Source organism: Corapipo altera, unplaced genomic scaffold (assembly GCF_003945725.1).
Source record: "Corapipo altera isolate COAL_440 unplaced genomic scaffold, ASM394572v1 2b, whole genome shotgun sequence".
Taxonomy (NCBI): Eukaryota; Metazoa; Chordata; class Aves; order Passeriformes; family Pipridae; genus Corapipo; species Corapipo altera.
This window is the reverse complement of record NW_020884874.1, coordinates 18,953,832-18,976,463: the sequence shown is the minus strand read 5'-3', so window position 1 is coordinate 18,976,463 and position 22,632 is coordinate 18,953,832. Positions and strand designations below refer to the sequence as shown.

The following is a 22,632-nucleotide window of genomic DNA, read 5'->3' as shown; positions in this document are numbered from 1 at the left end:
AAATTAAACAGGAAGGTTCACCGCCCTTTGAACTTCAAAGGCAGGCAAAAGCTAAGTGTAATATTGCATAACTGAGCTGTTAAACAGGTTAAAGGAAGACATCTAGTGGTGCTTTGTCAGAGATGTGCCTAATGGGGAGCCCAGAATTTTTCCAAACTGAAAGCATTTGTTCTAAAACTACTAGAACTTCTGTCTACTGCTTGCCCTAGGACAAGTCACACAAAAGAATGAAGAAAAGAAGGGGAATTTATGCCAGCACATAGAGAGTAAGTAGTTTAAATTATTTACTCACTGTAAATTGTAAATGCAAAGAAATACAAAAAGACAACTCTCCTACAAGTTTTTTAGTCTGTCTACCACATTCATCCCAGATGTATCAATGTATATCTTGAACACTAAAAAAAAAGGGCAGTGAATTAACTATCTAAAACAGTGTAAGAAAAAAAAACATGCACTGTCACACCATCTTTCAATAAAAGAAACAGACTTGGACTTCCTTTGTTTGGCACTGTTCTGCACTCCTTTGTTTGCATCCTTCAGAGCTCAGCTGCCAAAGTGTACCCACAAAGAGCCATGGGAGCAATATGGGAGACACAGGTAAACTTGGACCTGCCCTTAAGTGCTACATCCACACAGCATGGCAGAGACCCAAGCAGAAATACCAGTATGGGTCCCAGGGGTGGTGCAGCATACATAAAAGCATTGCAAGTATTTAAGTGATACATCATAAAATATCTTAAAAGAGCCACGCTGCCTCATGCTAGAGGTCCATCTTGCCTAGTACTCTGCTTCAAATCAGATCTCCAAAATTCCCAGAATCAGATACTTAGAGAAAGTGTAAGAACAAGTATCAAGTATCAAATAGAGCTTCTTTCTTGTACCTGCTCAGTTTCCTGTAGGCTTCAGGAATTTTTCAAGTCAGAGGTTCCTTGTGGATCATGTTTATAAGCCCTTACAGGGTTGCCCTGTATTAATGTGTCTAAAATCCCCCTTTCCTATTTTTATTTCCATCCTCTACAATACTCTGCGGCAACGTATTCTACGATGTCATTATCTGTTGCGTGGAAAAGTTGCTTTAACCTAGCCTAGCTGCAGCAATTGTGGTCCAGTGCTAATAGATGCCTGTTATGTGAAGCATCTCTGTGCTGTACTGTGTTTTATAATGAAGATATACCCTACTTTCTCCATGTAAAGTCCACCACTCCTCTTTCAAAGTGAAGTACAGAAAAATCTTTTGCTCTGAACAGAGGTCCCCTATGGCAAACCTTGGTGCATCATCTTTGAAGAACTTCCAGAACTGCCTCCTACAGTACACTGGAGTCAGTGCACTATTTAAACAGGCACTGTAGTCTTATTTTTTTACAAATTGTCCCTTTTGATCAGAGTTCTATTAAGAGTAGCTATGAGGAAATGTTATGAAAATATTTACTCACTGTGAGGTTTTTAACAATTCCTTCTGAGTCAACTGTGAAAAAGAAAAGATGAATTAACATACATTCAAACAGCTGAAGGTCCAAAGCCTCATGAAAAAAATTTCAGCATGCTTTCTGTCTCTGAAATTGATTTTCTTTAGTAGCTTGTGAAGACATAACAGGTAGGAATGTTATGTTTCCAAGGGTAACTGTCAGTAATGTAGGAATGTTACACTTCCAAGGGTAACTGCCTCTAAGCGTGCCTGTGGAAGTGCCTAGTACTTTGGGTAAGTCAAGACAGACTGTAGAAAACTGCCATGGTGATGATTGCCAACACCTAAAGCTGAATGATTATCAGACCCAAGGGTTTCTGTTTTATCTAACCTCTGTTTGAAGTATAAATTTTTTTACATTGAGCTGGACCTGGAGTACTCATTTTGTATTCCACTTCCAGTAACAGTCACAGAAAAAAATTTCAGTCTGTCTTAGTACTTTCACCTTCCAAATTTTCAAAGAGTGACTTTGACCATTTGACATTAGCTTTCTAAAAACAAATCTGAGCATTTTACAGAAGAAAAATTGCTACCAGACTGGAAAAAAAAAATCCCAAACCTTTCTGCGTCAGGGAATAGAATGCAGGTAAAATCAAGTGTATAGACTTTATAGAATTTTTAAAGTATTCTTAGAGGTATATTTCTTCCAGATCTCAAGTAAGAGCTGGGACCCCATTGCAACTTTTATTTGTTCTTTCTAATTGTACTTATACGTGTAGGCACAATATTTATACAACATAAAGAAGCCTTTCCTTGGTTTAAGTAGAAAACAGTCTAAGTCAGACAGAAGCAGAGTAATGAGGGGAGGAGAAAATAATGATGTTTTGTATGTGTCTCAATCTCAGTATAATTGTCGACTTATTTCCTTTAACAGTCTTACTTTTCTGTAGGAATTTTTCTTCTGTAAAATGCTCAGATTTGTTTTTAGAAAGCTAATGTCAAATTTCATCTAAAGGGGTCATTCTTGCAAAAAATACCCAAACAACTTCCATGGATGATTAGGTTCACTCTCCTGTTTATTACTGATTACCCATTTTCCTTATTTATATATTTATTTCCTGCTATATTGATTATGCAATCCCAGGATTTATCACCACTTACAGGTAAAATAGTCCTTTGGAACATTTTGTGCTCGAATGCGGGCTGCAGGCCCACCATACATGAAGAAATCAACCTGTTTGAAGTAATTAGTCATATATTCTAACTGTTTGCAGTAGGTCTTCTCCATCCCTAAAGGACAATATAGAAACAGTTATTTTTTATGTACAATATATGGCAAGGAAGATAAAGTTATTATAAAATAGATTAAAACTAGTAAGCACATATATTACACAGAGAAAGAAAACAGTTACTCTGTAAAATTCAGATTGAAAAAAGAGGTATATATATTACCATGATCAGCTAAAACAATGAGGTTTACACAGTTGTGGAGGTTTCTTTGTTTAAGTCCATCCATAAGCATCCCCAGTGCTTGATCTGCTACCTGTAAGGCTTTAATTACCTGTGAGATAAACCAGTTACATTAGAATTTTTCTTTCTTATTTCAAGTTTTCACTTAAATGCAATCATCAAAGTCTAAAAAAGTGAGCTTTTCTGTCAGTTTTCTAGTTCTTAATATTGCTTCCTCTTTTCTCTTTCCATTACCACTAGAGTATAGATGTGCAGAATTCCACTACTTTACCACAGAATACTCATCTTAAAAAGACTCACAAATAATTTTTTCTGCTACTCCAGAAAAACGAAGTGTTAAAATGTGTTTATTGAAAGGAATAAAGGAACACATTCAGATTGAATTTGTTCCTCACTCCCAAATTTATATAAAAATATCATACTGTTTTTGTTCTACTATGACATGTCATCATACTAACAATAAGTGGTGCTTCAAAGATATTAACACTCATGTATTATCTGTATGGCCAGTATAACATCCAAGAAGGCACAGTGCCTTCGTCTCACACATACAGTCCCTTTAAACTTCCTACAAAAACCCACTGACCCCCACTGAAGTAAAAGGAAAGAAATCCAGCCCAGCCCACGCTGCAGCCGTTCACAGAGGATGCCTCTTCCTACTTGGCACAGCTGACTTATATTTCTTCTCTAAGTCCTACAGTAAGAATGATACCCAGCTGAGTCTGAGAGCTCCAAGTCTGAGCACTTGCACCCTACTTGTTCTCCTAACTGCTGCACTCTTAAATGTCTTGTGTGTCTGGACAATGTGCACATATACAACTACACATACAATAAGCCCTTTACGTACAAAAAACCTCTGAGTTCCCTTTCCATTTAGGGGCCCTAAAACTATCCTACAAAATTGGTTTTTCTGCCCTTGTTCGCTACAAGGCCTTTTGCTGAAGACCATCTTCAAATATATTAAAGAAGGCCATTCCAGGAAGGAGCTGATATCATAAGTCCTAAGATCCTTAAAGGCTGAACTTTTTGCCTGCATGCAAGTAGAAATATAATATTTTTGGGTTACAAATTAAGAAACACTGAAGTACAGTGTTAGGAATAAATAAAAGACAATTCTAAGGATTTGTCTGGCCACATAGTTCCAAGTATCACTTGGCAATATAATTAAAGTTCAGTCTGAACTTAACCATTAATATTATTTCTAATAGTATGATCTTAAATTGTTTTCTGCTAGTCTGTTTGGATACAGCTCTTTTGATTCACACACAGTGTTGCAATCATAACAGTGGGCTCAACCACAAGTAAAAGTTCTTAGTAAAAATTCATAAAACAGTCATGGCAATTTTTAATCTACTATCCAGGTATATAAATTGTTTAAATTCATAGTACAACACCATTTGTAGTGTGATTTAGTCTAAGAAAAGTATAAACTACTTACACCACCACTAACTGGTCCAAATGAATGTCCAGAAGAATCTGGTTCTTCGATATATAAAGTGTAGAAATCAGGCCTCAAGTTAGAAACAGATAAGGATAGCATATTAAGAGGATTTGGAGGTGACATTTGAAAAGAACACTTTTACTTGAAAAATAAATATTAAATGAAACCTTAAAAGTCCATACAGCAAATATAATCATTCAACTTCCTTTGAGTTTTGTAATTAAACAACACAGGTTATTACCATTTCCAAAACAGTACCTAGTGTCTTCAATGGTATCCAGAAATCACTCTGAAAAAATTCAAGACATCAGACACCAGAACAAGCTGTTCCTTTTTGAGATGTAAATGGAACTACCATCTAAAGGATCTCTTCCTGACTGAGCAATGAGGCTCTAGAGATCATCTCCTAACTGCACATTAGGATTTTGTAAACATTATCATATAAAAGATTTCCCTTGCTTACATGTCACAAAATTAACACCACAATCGGTACAGATATACAATTTCCATCTTGAATTACTTCCTGCAATTACTTTCAAAAATTAACCTTTGTTGTGCAGTATCTTTCATATGAAAGCTTTTATCCATAGACTAGAAACTGAATGTTCCATGTTTCCTCTAGGCCATGCATCAAGAAAAAAACCACAACAATAAAATAAAACTTTTACAACAGTTCACCCCATTCAGAAATATGTTCATTTTTTCAACTTTTGTATGTACAGCCTGATCCTAAAATTATTAGCTGTTCTTATAGAACAGATTTAAGTTCTGCAAATTATCATTTGAGATGATGATTCATCTACAGAAATTTCAATTGTTAAGCATTAAAACCTTTTTAAGCTATAGTTTCTTGGACATTACTAAGTATTACCTCTCAGATTTGTTATTATCAAGCCATTTCAATATTCTTGAAATTCTCTGTTCATACATAACTGAACTGAAAAAAAAAAAAAGTTTATGTTAACAAGATTTTCTGATAAGTGCTTCTAATTCCAAGATACAGAGAAAGTGTCCAGACTCTAGTCATGTATTAAAGTCACAGATTTGGAACTCAAAAATTATGCATTTTAACAAAGTACCAGTCATTAGTTTTATTATTCTCATTTTTGCTTGACTGTTACTCACTTCTAATGGTAAATTAGACACATCCTGATTTTGCAAAGACAAACATGTGATGTTGATGGGATTACTCATATATTTATAAATATATGCAAGCAAAAGAAAGAGATTTCAAATTCAGGAAATAAATCTAAAGTACAACTCAGAATAATTTTTATTCTTTCCAGCATGCATAAACCTTAGACTTTCATATTTTAAAAGTAAGTAATATCCCAATCAAAATCTTTGTGAGATCATGCTTTCTCTTCTGTGAAAGAAGTTACCCATTAATAGCTCTGCTTTACCTCAAAGTCGTGCACAAGCTTTATGTTACTTACAAGTACTCAAGTGTTTTCTGAGTACCAATCCTACACATCACTGCAAAGCCTGTTATCTATAGAGACTTACAGTTATACGTTTGCTTTAGATTATCTTTGTAAATGCAAAGACTCAGGGAAATTTCCTGAAATCATCACAAAAATTTAGAAATAATTTACTAATAACAATGCCTTCCATAACAAAAAAACCACACCAAAACCCCCCAAAACCCTAAACAAACAATCTCTACCACCAAATAAAAACCAACAAAAAACCCCACAAAAAAACTATGAAGGTAATTGTTGCTTCACATGTGGAACCTATGAGTTAGCTAAAAAAAAACATACAGAACTATGATTCAGCAACAGAGTGCACATTATTAAACATGCAAGCAAGACTAGAGGGAGTTGATATAGAACTTGTCTTCCTTTAGTAACTTCCCTATCCAGCATCCTCTCTTCAATTACCTTCTGTCTCCTATAGCATCTTGCCATGGTTTCCAAGTTTGTGTTCATCTTGTTAGGTTATAGGTTATCTGAAAGCTTATTCTCAAGTGCAAGTATTTTTAAAGACCTATATAATATGTGTAGATTTTATGCATGGAAATATGGCAGTCATTGGTGTAGCTTAGCAGTGGCTATTAATCGGTTCCAGAATGCTTTCCTAGTGTATTCCTAGAATACACAGTATCCTTTGACTTTGTCATTGTGAATCTCCTGAATTGTTTTGAAAATTTCAGCTATTTTTGGTAGTTCCATGGCAAAACCTAGATGATGTGACATGGCATTTATCTGTCAGACTTGTTTGAAAATCCTGTACTTAACTTCCTTCCTTCAACTGTCAAATAGCATCTGGATTTTTGGAGTAATTTGCAGGAATTTAGTACAAGCTCTATTAAATCTTACCTGTTGAATATGGTGTACAAGTTCGGATATGTTCCATTAATTTGAACATCAGAGCCTGGCCAAAAGAAAGTGCCTGCTTTCAAATTTTGGTACATTGCTGTCAGCCAGATCTATGGGTAAAGATACAAACAAATTATTTTAAGTAATTTACATCACTGGAGGACCTCAGATCACTAAAGTAGAAATACATAATTGGATCAGAAATATGTGCTACAAGCATGCTTTTTTCTTTATTCTTTCACACATCACACAGTTGCCTAACTGTCAGATTTGAAGTTTCTTTTTTATGTGCACATTCTGAAGAAAAATTAGTAGCATGGAAGAAACGGTGTTGTCATTTCTTGGACATTGTCAGCAAAGAAAAAAATCACACAAGTACTTCCATAATTGGCAATAGGTGATGATCCTTCTTCCTGTGGCAAACGCCAGTGGAACGGATCATGAAGATGGAAGAGTGGTTCAAAGCTGCCTTAGGGATATTCAGACTTGACAGTAGGAAACATTTCTTTTCAGATACAGTGGTCAAACACTGGAACAGGCAACCTAGGTGGTTGCTGCCCTATGCCTGTCAATGTTTAAGAGACATCTGGACAATGTCTTTAACAACGTGTTTTAACTTTTGCTCAGCCCTGAACTGGTCAGGCAGTGGACTAGAAGATCATTGTAAGTCCTTTCCAAATGAAATTATTCTATCCTATTCTATTCTATTCCTATTTTTATTCTAAATATGGATTCTAATTATATGATTTTATTATGAGAGTATATTTCTATTATTTCTAGAAAGTGCAGCTATGGTTCTGTTACAAACTTGATGGAATCCTTCAAGAATCAATAGCACCAAAATCCATGTATTTGAGTGTACTATAAACATGACTACACAGGTACACACACACACACACACACACACACACACATCAATGTATATTAGTAGATGATATTAGTAGCTGTACTATATACTGCTTATGTAATGTATTTAATTTTTAGTACTATTACTACAGCTTGATATTTCTGCTAAACTAATAATGGTAATCACAGCCATAGGTACAACTGGGGAGTGTTATGAAATGTGCCATACGTTATACATAATTGTTAATTCTTCTGGAAATCAAGCTTTTTGCTATTCCCTTCCTTTCTTTTATATGCCTGAACATTTTAAGTGTATTTGTAAATCGATATAATTTGGAACTAGATTTTCAGATTTCATTTTGTAGTTAGTTGCCAAAAGACTAACAAAAAAATACCCCAAAATCAAATGATACCAAAAATTTACTGTGGCTCCTTGTGGCAAGAAATCCATTCCAATACTAGCCAAAATATTTTGTAGGCAGTCTACAGGTTATTTAGTACTTACTGAAAATATATTGCATAGTTTTGCATTTTATTCCCTTTTTATGTGGTTTTATTGTATGATGCATGAGTCACTCTGGACTTAAGAAAATGCTATAGGAGAAAGAAACCTACTGGTTGCCCTTTCCACCATGAAGGATTGAATTTTTCCGTCCCCGAAAGTGAGAAATGCTCATTCAAGTCTACATCATACATGCTGTTATCAATGATACCATGAGATTCTGGATACAACCCCTGCAAAATGAAAATAAACATAATAAAATGCTTAGTCTTGAAATCAAATGGAGCCTAAACTATGTTTCAAAGCAATGTTACAGCACTGCAGGTTTTTTTGGACTGTATTATCACAGAAACAGAACAAACTTTCCTAATTCACACAGATCATCAACTTCCTGCCAATGAATTTAGTGCGTCTGCCACTTTTCCTTGAATTTCCATATTTTCTTCCCAGCCCCATTAAAACATAAGGTGCTATAGATTGAGTACCCCATAAGTCACATGGTTGTATATCAGCTGCTAGACCCATCCTAACACATACTGTCATCCATAGACTGTGTCTGCATCCATACTCACCCGTATCCACTTAGACTGACAAAGATGAAGACTAATGGGTTCACAGGCCAGGGTCAGATAGCATACATATATAGCCACATAGATCATGCCTGCCTCAGCATCTCTATCTTTCTTCTATACCTATAGCTTGAGTTCCCATGTCCCACAGAAAGACTGGCACCACAAAATCCTTTCTCTGTCATCCAGATAATGAAAAGGAAAACCAGAAAATTCTCACTTACTGTGACAATAGTATAGTGGTTTGGAAAGGTTTTTGTGGGGTAAACGGCTCTCATGTATTTTGAATGTGTGCCACATGTTTCTGCAACAGATCATGATAGTAACATAAATTTTCTTATAATTTGTTTAATTGAAAACTAACAGTCTTAAAAACAAACAGACAAACAAACAAAAAATCACCACAGGGAGCTGCTGTAGTATTAGATGGAGAAATGTGACCCCAAAATAAGATGCCTGCATTCCTGGTGTCTCCTTGTGAGCTAAGCCTACTGTCCCATTGTACTCAGTGGACCTGGATGCTCAATTCAGCTGCCTAAATCCTGGAGGCCTAGGGTTGTTTGAGAAGTCTTTTATGATCCTGTCTGGCCTTAGATGCTGCTCCTACATCCTGTCTGCCAACCCAAATAAGTTTCTCAGATACTTCTGAGGTCCAAAATGTCCTAGACATACATCTTTATGCAATAAGATTGAGCCTGACATCAGACCAAGCAAGATATTCTGCAGAGCTGTTTGGTGACCAGTAGGGAAGGACCAGTTGCTTAAGCACTGGAGCTGGGTGCCTTTTCCAGATATCCTCTAGTGTCCAAGGCATCTGCATGAAAGTTGCCAGATCTGTGTTCTTCTGACATGGTTGCTGAAGGCCATGGCACTCTTAAGAATACTAAATACATAGGTTAAGGGAACAATTTGTCCTGTGGCACCCTTTGTCTGTTGGATGAGCTGCCTTGTTCTCTAGGCTCTTGCGCTGCACTGTACAGACTGTACTAACCATGAAGGCACTGACTTCAATGAGCATTTCGACATCTCACATGCAGACACCTCCAAGAATATGTCCAAATGTAGACATATGTAGACATGTAGGTGTCCTGATATATAGCAAATCCCATGCCAGGTGTCCTATCTGTATCTCCAAACGTTGCATTACTTTTCATGAATCCAAGGTATGTAGCACCTGAGCATCTCTAATGTCTAAATCCACTGTAGTATCCAACTTATTTAACCACAAAAGAAAGGTGTGAAGACTGGAAGATGTCTTAATGCCATTTTTAAATCTAACTCTTAACTATATTAAGCTGTAGCCAGATGATTATTTCATTCATACTCAAATACTTTACACTTTGATGTACAGAATTTCAGTCAAAGAATGGAAGCTGATTTCAACTAAACAACGCAAATAATGAAAGTTTGAAAGTTTTCAACAAAACTGTGCCAGTAGGTACTGAAAAAAAAGGCTTTAAGTGTGTTTGAAGAAGGGCTGAATAATTGACAAATACATGAGAAAATCAGCATGATTTTTTATGGATTTCTCTTGAACAGTAAAGGGGATATATTCATAGTGCACATATTTTGTAACGACTAGCTTGAAAGCTGTATGGAAAGTTCTAGGTTAATGCAGTTAATAGAGAGAAAATATTTTATGCTACAAATCAATATTGCATTTTTTCTTTTGCAAAGAAAGGAATTTCCATTTCCTGTAGATTTATGAGAAATATAAGCATGAATGTCCATAAGTAATTGACCACAAAGATGAGTAATGTTGAATAATATCTGCTCTTTTTTGAAAGTATTTTTTGGAAACATACTCATTGCATCGTATTTGTGCCTTTTGTCAATTTGGCATTTCCTTTTCACCTGTTTCAAAAGACCGGAACTGAGGACTACTTCAGCATGCATGATTTCTTCAATGATTCAGGTTCCTTCAAGTCAGAACAACATCAAAGAATAAACCATTTGCACAAGAAGTCAGGTTTGCACATTGCTTCAAGCTCAGGCTTCTGGATACTGTCATTATCCACAAACAAGATTGTTAACTATTTAGTAAAATTTAGTACTTTGTAACATTCAGGTGAAGTTTTCAAATGAGCACTATAGAAACGTAATATGACATATTCAGAAGAGATACGAATACTGTCAATTTAGAATATTACTGCTGAGAAGAAGTGAATAAATATGCAGACATTTTGTCCATGTACAAAGTGTCTTGAGAGCTCTATGAAGCGAGGAAATTTTAACCAAGTGTACACTAATGGCTCTCATTTTTAGAGCCCTTTAGAGCACAAGTTGAAGATCTTCAACTTACTCTTCCTCTCAATATTGAGAAATACTGGAAAATAGCTACTTGAGCCTTACTGCAATAATATCAAGATATTAAATTATGCCAATATTTAAATTATATTTCATTTAAGTCCAATATAATCATATTCACTTTCAGACTTTTAAACATAGAGCTTCTCTTTAACATCTTAAAATATCTGTCTTGAAAAAATCAATCTTTGAGGAAAATTTCCCAATAATCCAATGCATTTTCTCTTAGTATTATACTTCAATGTTGATCTCCTTAACAGCTATTCAACTGGTTTTCAATGCAGAACAGAGAATGCAGGAAATTCTTCCCCATAATTTTTTCTCAGTGTTAAACAACTTATTTAATAAAAAGCTGCTGACCAGTACTAAAGGCCTTGTTAAAAAAAAGCCATATTTGCTCTGCAGTCAAATACAAGAATTAATGTAGAATATATAATAATGAAAATATACAACAGATGAGGGAAACCTGATTTCTCATTTTTTTATTGCTGAGCAACACATACGCGTGACAGGAGCAAAAGGGATTGGAGAGGTTGCATGCAGATTTTAAAGAATGTAGTCAAAGCACTCTTGGTAACTTACTGAGTTTTTCAATATTTGGCAGCAAAGAACTCCAAGTTTGCAAGTATTCTGCTCTAAACCCATCCATTGAAAAAAGGATAAGTGGTGGCAGATCAAAACTACAAGAAAATAGGAGTTTATCACGATAAAGAAGTTTGGAGTGTTGGTTACTTTTTAAGCCTGGAAAAAGAAACTGGGTTTTGTTAATAGTTTTATTAAAGATATTTAATTACAAGTACGAATAAACAGAAATTCTGCAGACTAGCATCCAAATACGAACCCAGACTAAAGAACAGTCAAAGTACATATCTACATAGAAATGGGATAACTTCTATCTCTTGAGTCTTAATGCATTTTAAAAAATCTTTCAAGGCAGCTACACAAGGACTGCAAAAGTACAGCAGTCTCCCAGCAAGCAGTTATGGTCAATTAGCCTCAGTGCTGAGAAATGTCACGTATTTGCAATGTCAGGTTTGGCTAACCCCTTACCTTACCACATTTCCTTTATGAAGACATCACTAAGCAGCCCGTGCTCTTTGTGTATTATGTCTTTCAAGTTTCCCAACTCTCATGGAGCTGGAGAACACTACTTTGCCTCCAGGTCCCTGACAAACTAAACTTAAAAGCAGAAGCTGCTAATGGGCTTAGGGTAAGATTTTAGGTAAAGAAACAAGGACAACAGGCTCAGATCTGAATTCACACTGTAAGCACAGTAAAATAGACACATACTGCAGCTGATTTCTAGAACAATATTTAAATACTTGTTATAAAAATTCAAACTAGGAGGTGAAATAAACTTCAAAGTTATTAAGGATGCTTTCTTTTAACCAGTGTAAAAGGACTACTAAGGAAAAATGGTTAGAAAAGTGGAAAAAAGTGGTTATGAAGTGCTGGTGCTATAGTACCTCTTTTCTTAATACCGAGTGACAAAATCAGTAAGATAAGTCACTGCAAACTCAGTCTTTATTTTAGCATCATTATATATTCTGCAGTCTCCTCAGAAACATATAAAGAAACATAAAAATTATGAACATGTAGTAAACGCAGTTTTGTAAAAATGTGGTTTGAAGTAGGCTTCATTATACATAGTATCTTTAAAAAGAATTAAAATCCGTATTTGTAATTTATAGGAATAGTTCATTAAATAAGTCTGGAAAATATTAGAAGATAAAATGATTGATAAAATGCAGTTACTGATAACTGACTCCAAACTAGTTTTTTGAGTAATACTTTGAGTCACAACTATTAAAAAAAAGTTACGTATTGACATCAGGCAGTAATCACTACCCTAGTTTGTTTTTCACTCACAGTGGTCTTTCCAAAACAGAGAACTACACTGGCATCAATAGTTTGCATAAATACAGTTTGTATAAAACAGCTTCCTGATTTGAATCTGAAATTAAAGGGAGCTTTACATCGTAATGATGTAAAGAAACCCTCCTCTCCTAGTTTCTAAGCTTTAGCCTAGGAAACTGTGTTAACTCAGCAAGTTATTTATTGACCTAAAAAGTACATTTTTATACCTATGTTGGAAGGCGCATGCAGGAACCCATGAAGAAGCCACAATACTAATGGTCTTACTGCTCCAATTAAACTAAACTGGCAGTAAAATACAATAATGGATAACATCACAAATACCATAATTGAACCAGAAATTTAGTCATTTTTCTTTGAGGACAACTTTAAAATTATGTTTCTGTCTATTCTCTACCTATGATTCTGCAACACAGCAAAAATAGTAAAATTGTTTTAGCATTTCTAGATATAAAGCTACTTTCATAGTTTTCTTTTTCACACACCTTTCTTCCCACAAACAATTGAAGCAAAAAAAACCCAAAACAACCCTGCTGCTCAAAGAATTGCAATCACAGATTCTAACACTTATTATTGATTGCATAAGGTGATTTATTTGAATTGCCACAGATATGATATCGTAACATAAAATGGACTATGAACAATTTGTGATAAATGAACCTTGAGATAAGCCTAATAATTTTTCCAGGTCTTTGCAGACTGACTTTCAATCTGGATTTGAACTCCTGTACTCTGCTCTAAACTGTAAATGATCAATGAATGTACAACAAAATGACAAAGGTTTTAGAAAGAAAAAGCATTCCTAGCCACAGCCACTTCTGTAGAATATTCCTTAGAGTAGGAACCTTACTCTCAGTAAATATGAAAATCTGCTTCAGAACACTGCAGTGTTTCTGACCATCACAAGGATTTTATTTGCTCAGAAGACAAAATTATTTTATCCTACCCAGCTGGACACTGAGGAGTTTCAAGGGACACACATGGTTCTTCTGCCCAAGGTATTTCACCTAAAAGAAAAAGAAAATACTGAGTTAGCATTGAAAAAAAACCACACCAAAAGAACAAAGAATTTTCCTGAATGATCTTTTTAGAGCACTTCCTGGAATTTTTTCTGCTTTGATACAGAAATGTAGTGCTAAAGATACCTTTGGAAATCAACTTATTAAGCCCTCAAATCCTGGAAGGGCTAATGCTTATAATTGTAACTTAAAAACAAAGCACATATACTACAGAGTGAAGCAAACAAACAAAACGGAGAAGAAATCACTATGAAAGCTTAGTTTAGTTTTTTTTCTGGTTTTAAATAAAAAAATATTTAAACTGTATCCTGTCCACACTGGATTACTGCATTTTTCTTTTGCAGATACCACTTACACACTTAGAGATGATTGCTAGGCCTCCCTTTAGCATTTTTTTTCTTTCTGTATGTCATGGTTTAACCCTAGCTGGAAACTAAGCTCCAAGTTGGCCAAAATCAGCACACTGTAAAGCGCCCAAATTCCTTCAATCTTCCCTTGTTGACCACAGCTTTCAAATTTCAAGTAATTCTTTCTGTTCTCCTTTGAACATCTTCCATGTGCTTCACAGCTATACTTCTGAACTTTGCCCATCTCTATGTAAAAAATAAGGGAGGTCAATAAGATACGAAAAAAAGAAAGCATCTTAAAAGGAAAGATTATGAAGAAAACAGAAGAAGAAATGTCTGTTGAAGTTCTCAGTTCACCACAGAAAGCTGGTAATTTCTTTCTTTGTAAGCAGCCAGTGGCAGGGATGTACAGTAAACTTAAGCATGTCAGCTCAATCAATTTAGCACCTAGTCACACACCTGGCTGCGTTTAGCTTCAGTTTGTGTTTAGATAACAAATATAATTTGGCTGGGTTGCCTTAAATCTCTGCCACTTCACAATATAACAGAATTCTGATAGCAGATACCATGTCATCAGTATACTCCTCAGATATCATTCCTGTAATCTAAATATACCAGTGCTATCCTTTATGTGGTTAGCTAGAACCTGTATGAAACAATTAGCCATGAACAAAGATATTCAGAAATAAATAAAACATAAGAAATACAATCTGAAAATAGATTTCTAAAAAAAAGGATGGGAAATTTTAAATTAGGGATGATTACTACAATATGTACTTTGGATTGCATGAAGTTTGAAGCAGAAAAATGTCTCCATCTATTCTCGGAAAAAAAATTTAAAAAAAAGAAAAAGGAAACAACCCAAAGCCCCCACACTTGGTATACTTCCACTATATTGAAATAATTCTGTCTTTTTATGAATGACACACATTCACATTGTGCTCCAGAAACTGGTTTTCACAGTCAAAAATACCAAAAGCTTTATCTCAAAACACCTTTATTTTCCAAAATGTCACTGTCAGACTCTAGTCTTGAGGAAAAAATGCATCTACATTTATATTTTCCATGTTTCCCCATCTATCTATTTCATGGGATAATTTATAATGAAAACTTTTTTGCATTTTGATTTACCTTTGCAAACACTGTTGTAATTTACACAGCAGTCTTTTTTCTGCAAGCAATCATCAGAACAAGAACAGTAGCTTCCAGCTATCCTTGTCTCACCACAACGGAAATTAGTACACCTCCAAGATCGAGCTGAAAATAGGAAGAAAAATATTATAGTTCAGGTCACACAACCTTATGTAAACTCCTTTGTGTGGAAATCCCCCAGACAGGTAAAGAAAAAAAATTACAATTTGCATATACTGCTTGAGTTGCTTTACAAGTTTTCTTTGAAAGGAAAATTCAACATTTCACTTAACACGTAAAGCCTATTTCTTTGGCCATTAAATTCTGTAATACAGAGTTACAGAATAATTTATTTTACAAAGCTGTCCCCAAAGTCATCCTCTTCAATGCCTTCCATCTTTCCAGGAAGATCTCAACCAGTTCATATTCTCCTACAGAGAAGTAAGAGAAGGAAACTGATCTTTTTCCTGCTCTTGCACATGATTCCTGGCAGAGTGCAAAAAGGGAAGCAAGGGCTGAAGCCCGCAGAAAAAGTAATAATGATGAAGAAATATCTAACCAGCTGCTGGGAAAGCAGAGTCAGTAACTGGAGAGGAGCCTGGTCTTGATGCAGAGCTGGGCTGGCCCCCTGCAAGATAAATGGACTCCTCCAATCCCAGGCCCTCACCAAGGTCTGCATGAGGCCGGAGAGCATAACTGACCAGGAAACACTCACTCATTTTCAAAAGCACAAGTCGTTTCAAGTGTTCTATTTAAAGATAATGTATGTTTTCTGCTCATGCTCATCTACAGCTTTATATGTGCCAGGAAATATGCACAACAAATGCTTTGTTTATCCATAGGGGACAAAAATACAGGAGTCTGATTTGAGAAAGACATGAGAAGATTTTGTGTCCTGTCAGGTCACCAAGTTATGGCCTTCTAGCAATATGACTGCAGGGGCAGCTTGACACTGCCACATCCACCTGAACATGAGGAAGAACTTTATGTGAGGGTGACAGAGCACTGGAACAGGTTGCCCAAAGAAGTTGTGGAATCTCCTTTCCTAGAGACATTCAAAAGCCATCTGGGCACAATTCTCAGCAGTGTGCTCTAGGGGACCTGGCTTGAGCAGGAAGGTTGGACTAGATGACCTCAAGTGATCTTTTCCAACATAAACCATTCTGCTATTTTGTGATTCTATCCCCTGAGGGAATATGACATAACTTCTGTATTAACTGCATAAATACAAGAATTACCCTTTTCCTATTACAGTCACATGAAAAAAACAAACTCAAAATAAAATGGACACCAGTGAGCACTCCTTGTAGGGGAACATACTTGGCTCCATGCAGGTGTCGTCATAGTCCCAGCAGCAGTCCCGACGCTCCTTGCAGCCACTGTCACACTGGCAGCCAGGCACGTCTTTCCTGCGTGGGTCACTGCACTTGTGTCTGCAGCTGACTGTAAGGAGAAGGTAGCAAAACTGAGTGTTTGGATAACCCTCCCAGGTAGGTTGATTAAACGGTCATGGACATAGGCTGCGAGGAGAAACGTGCGGGATAATTTCCCAAATCCAATTCCCAAGTCATTTTCCAATGCAGTCACTAGCACACAAGCCAATGAGGCAAAACGGAAGCTGTAGAAATTCCTCTGGGTGCTGAAGGTCCTGACAGCTGTTGGGACCATGCTGGCCCACAGCCTGTGGCAGGGCTGCTTCTGCAACAAGTCTCTCCAGGAGCAGTGGCACAGGAGGCAATGCCTGGGTGTTCCACACTCCCAGCAGAAGCAGGGGGAGACTGGCATCTCCCTTGCTCATTTCTGGGTCTGAGATGAAACAGGAAGAGTGAGTCCCACTTGGGATGTTCCCTAATATACCTGCCAAGAAGCTTCATGGGATGGGGGCTCCCTCAGGGCTGGGCACCCAGAGCCATGAGGGCTCCCCAGGGGCAACTGGGCAGAGACCAGCAGCCAGGGCCCACCCCAGCACCACAGTCAGGGCAGGGCACCTGGGGGACACCAGGGCAAATGTCCAAACATCACCTGCAGGTCCACACTAGCCTCCACATGGACAAACCTTGTGTCCACATTCTCTATACTGCAGAAATACTGTTTGAACCATGCTGAGCACCTGCATTTCCAGTTTTCTTCTCTACTCACAGTGTTAGACAGGGATAGGTATAAGTAACTACTCCAGTTTGCCGGTACAATTCTAACTACGAGAAGGTTTGTGCTTTTGCAGGGTGCACTGCCTACAAAATTTGGGCTTTCATATCCATTGTGTAGAAACCATGCAGAGTTAAAAGACTTTTTTCAAGCTAGACAACTTGTTTCACATGTAGAAAGTTGTCATGTTGTACCTTGCACTTGAAGCGCTTAAATCAACAACTACTGTTCAACACAAGAAAGCCTTGCAAATAATTACAATAATAATAAACAATATATGTAATGGTCACAAATGGACACGTCAAAAGTAGGGATGGTAAGAAGTAATTGACAGTTAAGTGTGTTATGACTGGAGTCTGTTCTGTCAAGAAGGAGTTAGAATTTTTCACAAATATACATAAGTATATGCTGTGCTTTTTTGGCTAAAGTTTAGAGTCCTTAATTTTATTTTTTCTCTATCCAGTGATAGAGAACAACACAGAGTTGTTCAGGTGGTCTACGTGATTTAAAATGATACAGAATCATGAGTCTGAGTCAGAAAAAAATAAATACAAAAATATGAACCTTTTCCTCTGTCTGTAACGAAACTGTTCATAGCTCTCATAATTTTCAGACCACGTTTCTAATTCTTCACAATATTTAAACAACTGTTCAAGGTCAGGAATTTAGTACTTCATTAACTTTTATTTGATATAGTCAATACTATTACAGGAGCTATAAGGCAATTAACCTTGAGTGTATAAACGCAATTTTATTATCACCATACACAATCTCTGTGCTAATTTTTAAACATAGAGAATGAGAGATAATCCTGATTCCTTTCTAGGCCCATTCTCCCAAGATCACAATCCCCCAGCACCCACCTCTACTGTGACTCCTTTTGTTCCTTAACTGCAACACTCTTTCCCACTGCACTCATAGCAAATGCAGCTGCACAAAGGTGTATGATGCTCAGGGCTGAGGTTGTACCTCCCAGTCTGCACTGCAATACCATGGGTTGCTAATTCATCTTTCCCAAGTAAGTCTGGTTATGAAAATTGCAAATAAAGTTAGTCAGTCCCTACTTAGGGTTGCTCTATAACACCTGCATTCAGAGGCACCAAAATCATAACATGCTCATTTGGTGCCATTACTTACCTCAGTTATGAGCAAGTTCTTCAAGTAAATGTCAGTGAAGATTTAACCAGTGTCTACACATTTTACACAGAAAGTTATAATACAACACAAGCATCATCAAAAAACAATTACAGTTCTACTTCACCTTATTTGCTAGGCCCATAGCATTGAAAGACTTCAGAAGGAGCTAAGACTTGATAAACTACTAGGTAAACAACTACAATATGTGTTGGTTAGGAATGAGAAACAGACTGTGCTTCCTCGAACTCCTCCAATGTGAGATTACTGTTGTTATGATTCTAAAGGAAGTGTTTTATTTAATTCACTGTGTGCTGTGTTTGTTTGTTCTCATCCAGTTCATCAAAACACTACTTTGTTTTTCTAACTAAAAAATAACATTTCATCAATTCAAACCATTATGCCGTTTTTTACCATAGTTTTACAGAAATTTAAGTTTTTAGAGAAAATTGGTGATCAGTATTATCATCAACCAGCTGCACTAATATACTCAAAGTATGAGTCCTGAAGATGGTCCAATAATATTTCTTCTACAAAATATTGAAAGACATTATATGTAATAAGACAATGCATATCTCAAATTTCCCAAAAGTATCAATATAATAAAACTTTCAAATCTGTTGTGAACTAGGTTTCACATTTCTGGAAAGATCAGCAAGGCACTTGGTGGTTTAGAATAGGTTTTTTGAGTATAGACTTTGAGTGTTCAGTTTTTACACAGTCCAACTTGAAAAATGCAACAGCTTTATTTTCACAGGTTGTGAGTTTCCACAGATCATTTACATTACACTATAAAAGAGCCTTTGCTGAAAGCCTTTACCAGATCCAGCTTCATTGGTAACTATGCTGAAAGTATCATAAACATACATACCTTGCTCCTGGTTACCACGGTTCAGTCCTAGTCCTAAACCTAGTCCCAGGGATACAGCCACCAAAGCACACAGCAGAATCTGTTTCATGGATACAGGAAAACCAAAGTTCACAACTGTGATAAACTGTTAAGTTTATTAGAAATTAACTGTATGATTAATATTTCTATGAACATGTGATTTCTTTTGAACTTATCCCTTCTCTGAACTTGTCATTCAAAAAATCGGAGACATTCTGAGCCTGAAGACAAGAGAAGCACAAGAATTCAGTTCACCTTGTGAACTGCTTACAAGTCAAGGCCTTTTAAACTGTGGCTAGTCCCGTGTTGTAACTGGGGAGATGACATTTGTAATTGAAATTAATAAATAATGTCATATCTAGATGATACTAAATTGAAAGTACAGCTATTACAGCAGCAAGTAATTCAACTGCTACAAGTAATAACACAGCTGAAGGTAATCCCCAAAACTTGTATTTGGTACACAGAGAAGATGCTGCATTTATTATAACATTTACACAAAGACTCTAGATTTTGGGACATTAATTCTTAAGGTGAAATAGCATTGATAGCACCTATTCAAATATTCAAGCTTTCCACAGCTAAGTTCTATATCTAAATTCAAGATTACAGCTACTTATCGATAGAAAAGTTGTTCCTAATGCATATGCTCTGTTCTCTGCAGGATTTATCAGGCAGTGTGATTACTGTTAGTGAGCATACAATTCTCTGCCTAAGCTTTCAGAAAAAAGGTGCCAAGGAAGTACTTCCTGCATATAGTTTATCAAAAACATAGATAATCAGTGTAGAATATTAACAGTTTACACCTCCAGTATTTAGATTTTGGGTTTCGTATAAGTAGGCATTTGAAAACTAGTGCACGAATATGCACTTTACTCTTCTAAGTAGCGCTTTAAAGCATAATTCACTTTCCTTCACAGTCACGCATTTTTCCTACATTGTTTCTCATGATTCGTTGCTTTTTACTGGAGACTTAAGGAAAAGAAGTCATATTTTTCTTCCTTATTTTTTTTCACAATTTCCAATATTTGCCTAATGTTTTATGCAATCCTTGAACAATGCAACATTAAATAGGAAATCGTATCATGAAATTGTTCTGATGACATAGAGCTGAAAAATATAGTAGCTTGATTCTCTTTTTCCATTGGGCTGTTTTCAAAATTAAGTCTTGAGTCTTTCTAAAATATATATATATATATAATGTTTGTTTCTTGTGTGGTCACAAACAGAAGTTACAACAAAAGGTTTTAAAGCCATAACAAAACACATTATTATCTATAAGGCAGCTGCATGACTCTGAAAACCTTGGGAAAGAGGGAAAGTTGACACCATATTTGAGATGTGGGACTGAATACTGAACGAAATGGTTAATTAGGCTTTTCCCATGCCTTGCTTTCTGAGTGTTTTTTGCCAACGTGTTGCCTACATGATCTGTTTTGTTAACGACAAATCGAAAGACAAAAAAGTAAGCAAAAAGGAACTGCGGCTGTTTTGGCCACAAACGCATCTGTCTTAAGTGAATGTCTAAAAATATTGAAGCAATGTCTTTGCTGAGCAATAAAGTTGTCAGGTTAACGAGGTAAAACAAAAACTGCCGGAAAAAAAATAAATTGCTTGATAGGTACCAGAAGAACTTTAGAAATTTGCCAGTGAAGCTAGTGCAGTCATGCAGTAAAATTTTAACCACCGATTATCAAGTTACCCTGAATGATTATATTAATAGAATTAAACTTCTAAAAATCCTGCAGATTTGAGAATTGTTACGCTAGCAGCACTGAAGAGCAGCACCTACTTACCGCACAGATGACTTTGTATTTCAGGACGCTTTTTTTCTTCACGTACTCTGTTGTTTTTAAAGATACTTCCTCCAAAGATAATCTGTAATCCTTGGTGATATCATCCTCAAGCTCCATTTTGCCGAGATCTGCCCCTCAGCTGGGCGTCTTCTGTCTTCCCCAGCTGGGTTAGCTGCGAGTGAGATGGTACTCCTGCTTCAAGAGTTCTTAGTACTTTGCTCATAAGTTTTTTTATGAGATCTTAGCTTTTGCATCAGTGTCAGTTTTGCAGAAAGCCAAAGTAAGCAGGAAAACGACTCTGAAAGGTCAAAGGCTGAAAAGAATTATCTCTGTTCAGGGAACTCTTCAAGATAAGAATGGTACTGGGCAAACTCTTAAACGGAGATTAGGAGTTGCTAAGCGATAAAATGCAAACTCAAGTACTCAGCTATTTGGTTAAAATTCCAGAGAATTGTTATCTTTAAAGAACGTGTTGAATATACAAAACCAACAGGAAAGGAGACTTACTTCGTGTTTCTTACTTCGTGTTTTGTGTCACGCCTATGTTTTCAGATCCCTTCCCTTATTTAGCACCAGGGGATTCCTCCCGTTTAGTTTCAATCTTCTTTCAGCTTCTTACATGTTTTTTTTTTTCAGTAGCTGTGGAGGTACTGACTAAAAATGAATGGTATACAGCCAAATCAAAGCCAATAAAAAAATAAAAAGTTTTGTATAAACTATTTGTTTTTCAACTTGGTGGTTAATAGAAGGATTCGTTGTTATGACAATGTACCTTTATAGTGTACTAGGGCTACGCATGAGTAACTATTCAGATGTTGATCTAATTCTAAAGTTGAGCACCACATGAACTGCAACTTTTAAGTAAATTTATAATTACAAAAAAACAAAAAAAATCCAAAACATGATACTATGCAAGCTGGTATGAAGAAAATTAATTCCACTGCAGCCCAAACCAGTACAATCTCTACTACATATTCTATATAATTTGTGTAATGCTCAAGTCCTACATTTTCCAGTGCATCCCCATTAATCACCCCCCCCCCCCCATGTCCTTTAATTTATAGACAGATATCACTTCTTTACTCTATGGTCCACCCCTGTAAAATGTCTATAAAATGCCCATTGAGTTCCCTCCTTCCATGATTGGGGTTCCATCTGTTATGGTGATTGCTCAGGACAGGAGAGGCAGTGTGTTATGTGGAGCTACTGGCTGCCAAAACCTGTTCAAGTTGAGTTACACTCAACAAGTTACAACTCAAGTTGAGTTACACTCAACAAGGCATTCTTGTGAGGCTTGCCCTCTGTTCATATGGTTTCTGCTGTAGTACTTCCTATAACACAACTCAAACAATGGGTTACAATAGTTTAAAGTTATATCCATTACAATCTCCATGCCTGGTCCCTTTGAACCAGGCTATAAGTTTTAATATTGCAT

At 36.3% G+C, this 22,632-nt stretch overlaps 1 protein-coding gene across 1 annotated transcript in view; it reads right to left on the bottom strand.

Moving 5' to 3' along the window:
* Positions 1-21,508, bottom strand: part of ENPP3 (ectonucleotide pyrophosphatase/phosphodiesterase 3) — a 36,088-nt gene extending 14,580 nt beyond the window's left edge. Inside the window, exons 1-14 of the mRNA XM_027634173.1 lie at positions 21,198-21,508; positions 19,384-19,462; positions 16,554-16,676; positions 15,234-15,359; positions 13,683-13,743; positions 11,444-11,541; positions 8,779-8,858; positions 8,099-8,218; positions 6,638-6,747; positions 5,188-5,253; positions 4,314-4,386; positions 2,858-2,966; positions 2,567-2,695; positions 1,434-1,465 (exon numbers count right to left, since the gene is read on the bottom strand). Coding sequence (XP_027489974.1) covers positions 1,434-1,465; positions 2,567-2,695; positions 2,858-2,966; positions 4,314-4,386; positions 5,188-5,253; positions 6,638-6,747; positions 8,099-8,218; positions 8,779-8,858; positions 11,444-11,541; positions 13,683-13,743; positions 15,234-15,359; positions 16,554-16,676; positions 19,384-19,462; positions 21,198-21,314 — 1,323 coding nt within the window. The 5' untranslated portion in view covers positions 21,315-21,508. The remainder of the gene's footprint in view (positions 1-1,433; positions 1,466-2,566; positions 2,696-2,857; positions 2,967-4,313; positions 4,387-5,187; positions 5,254-6,637; positions 6,748-8,098; positions 8,219-8,778; positions 8,859-11,443; positions 11,542-13,682; positions 13,744-15,233; positions 15,360-16,553; positions 16,677-19,383; positions 19,463-21,197) is intronic.
* Between the last annotated feature and the right edge of the window lie 1,124 nt (positions 21,509-22,632).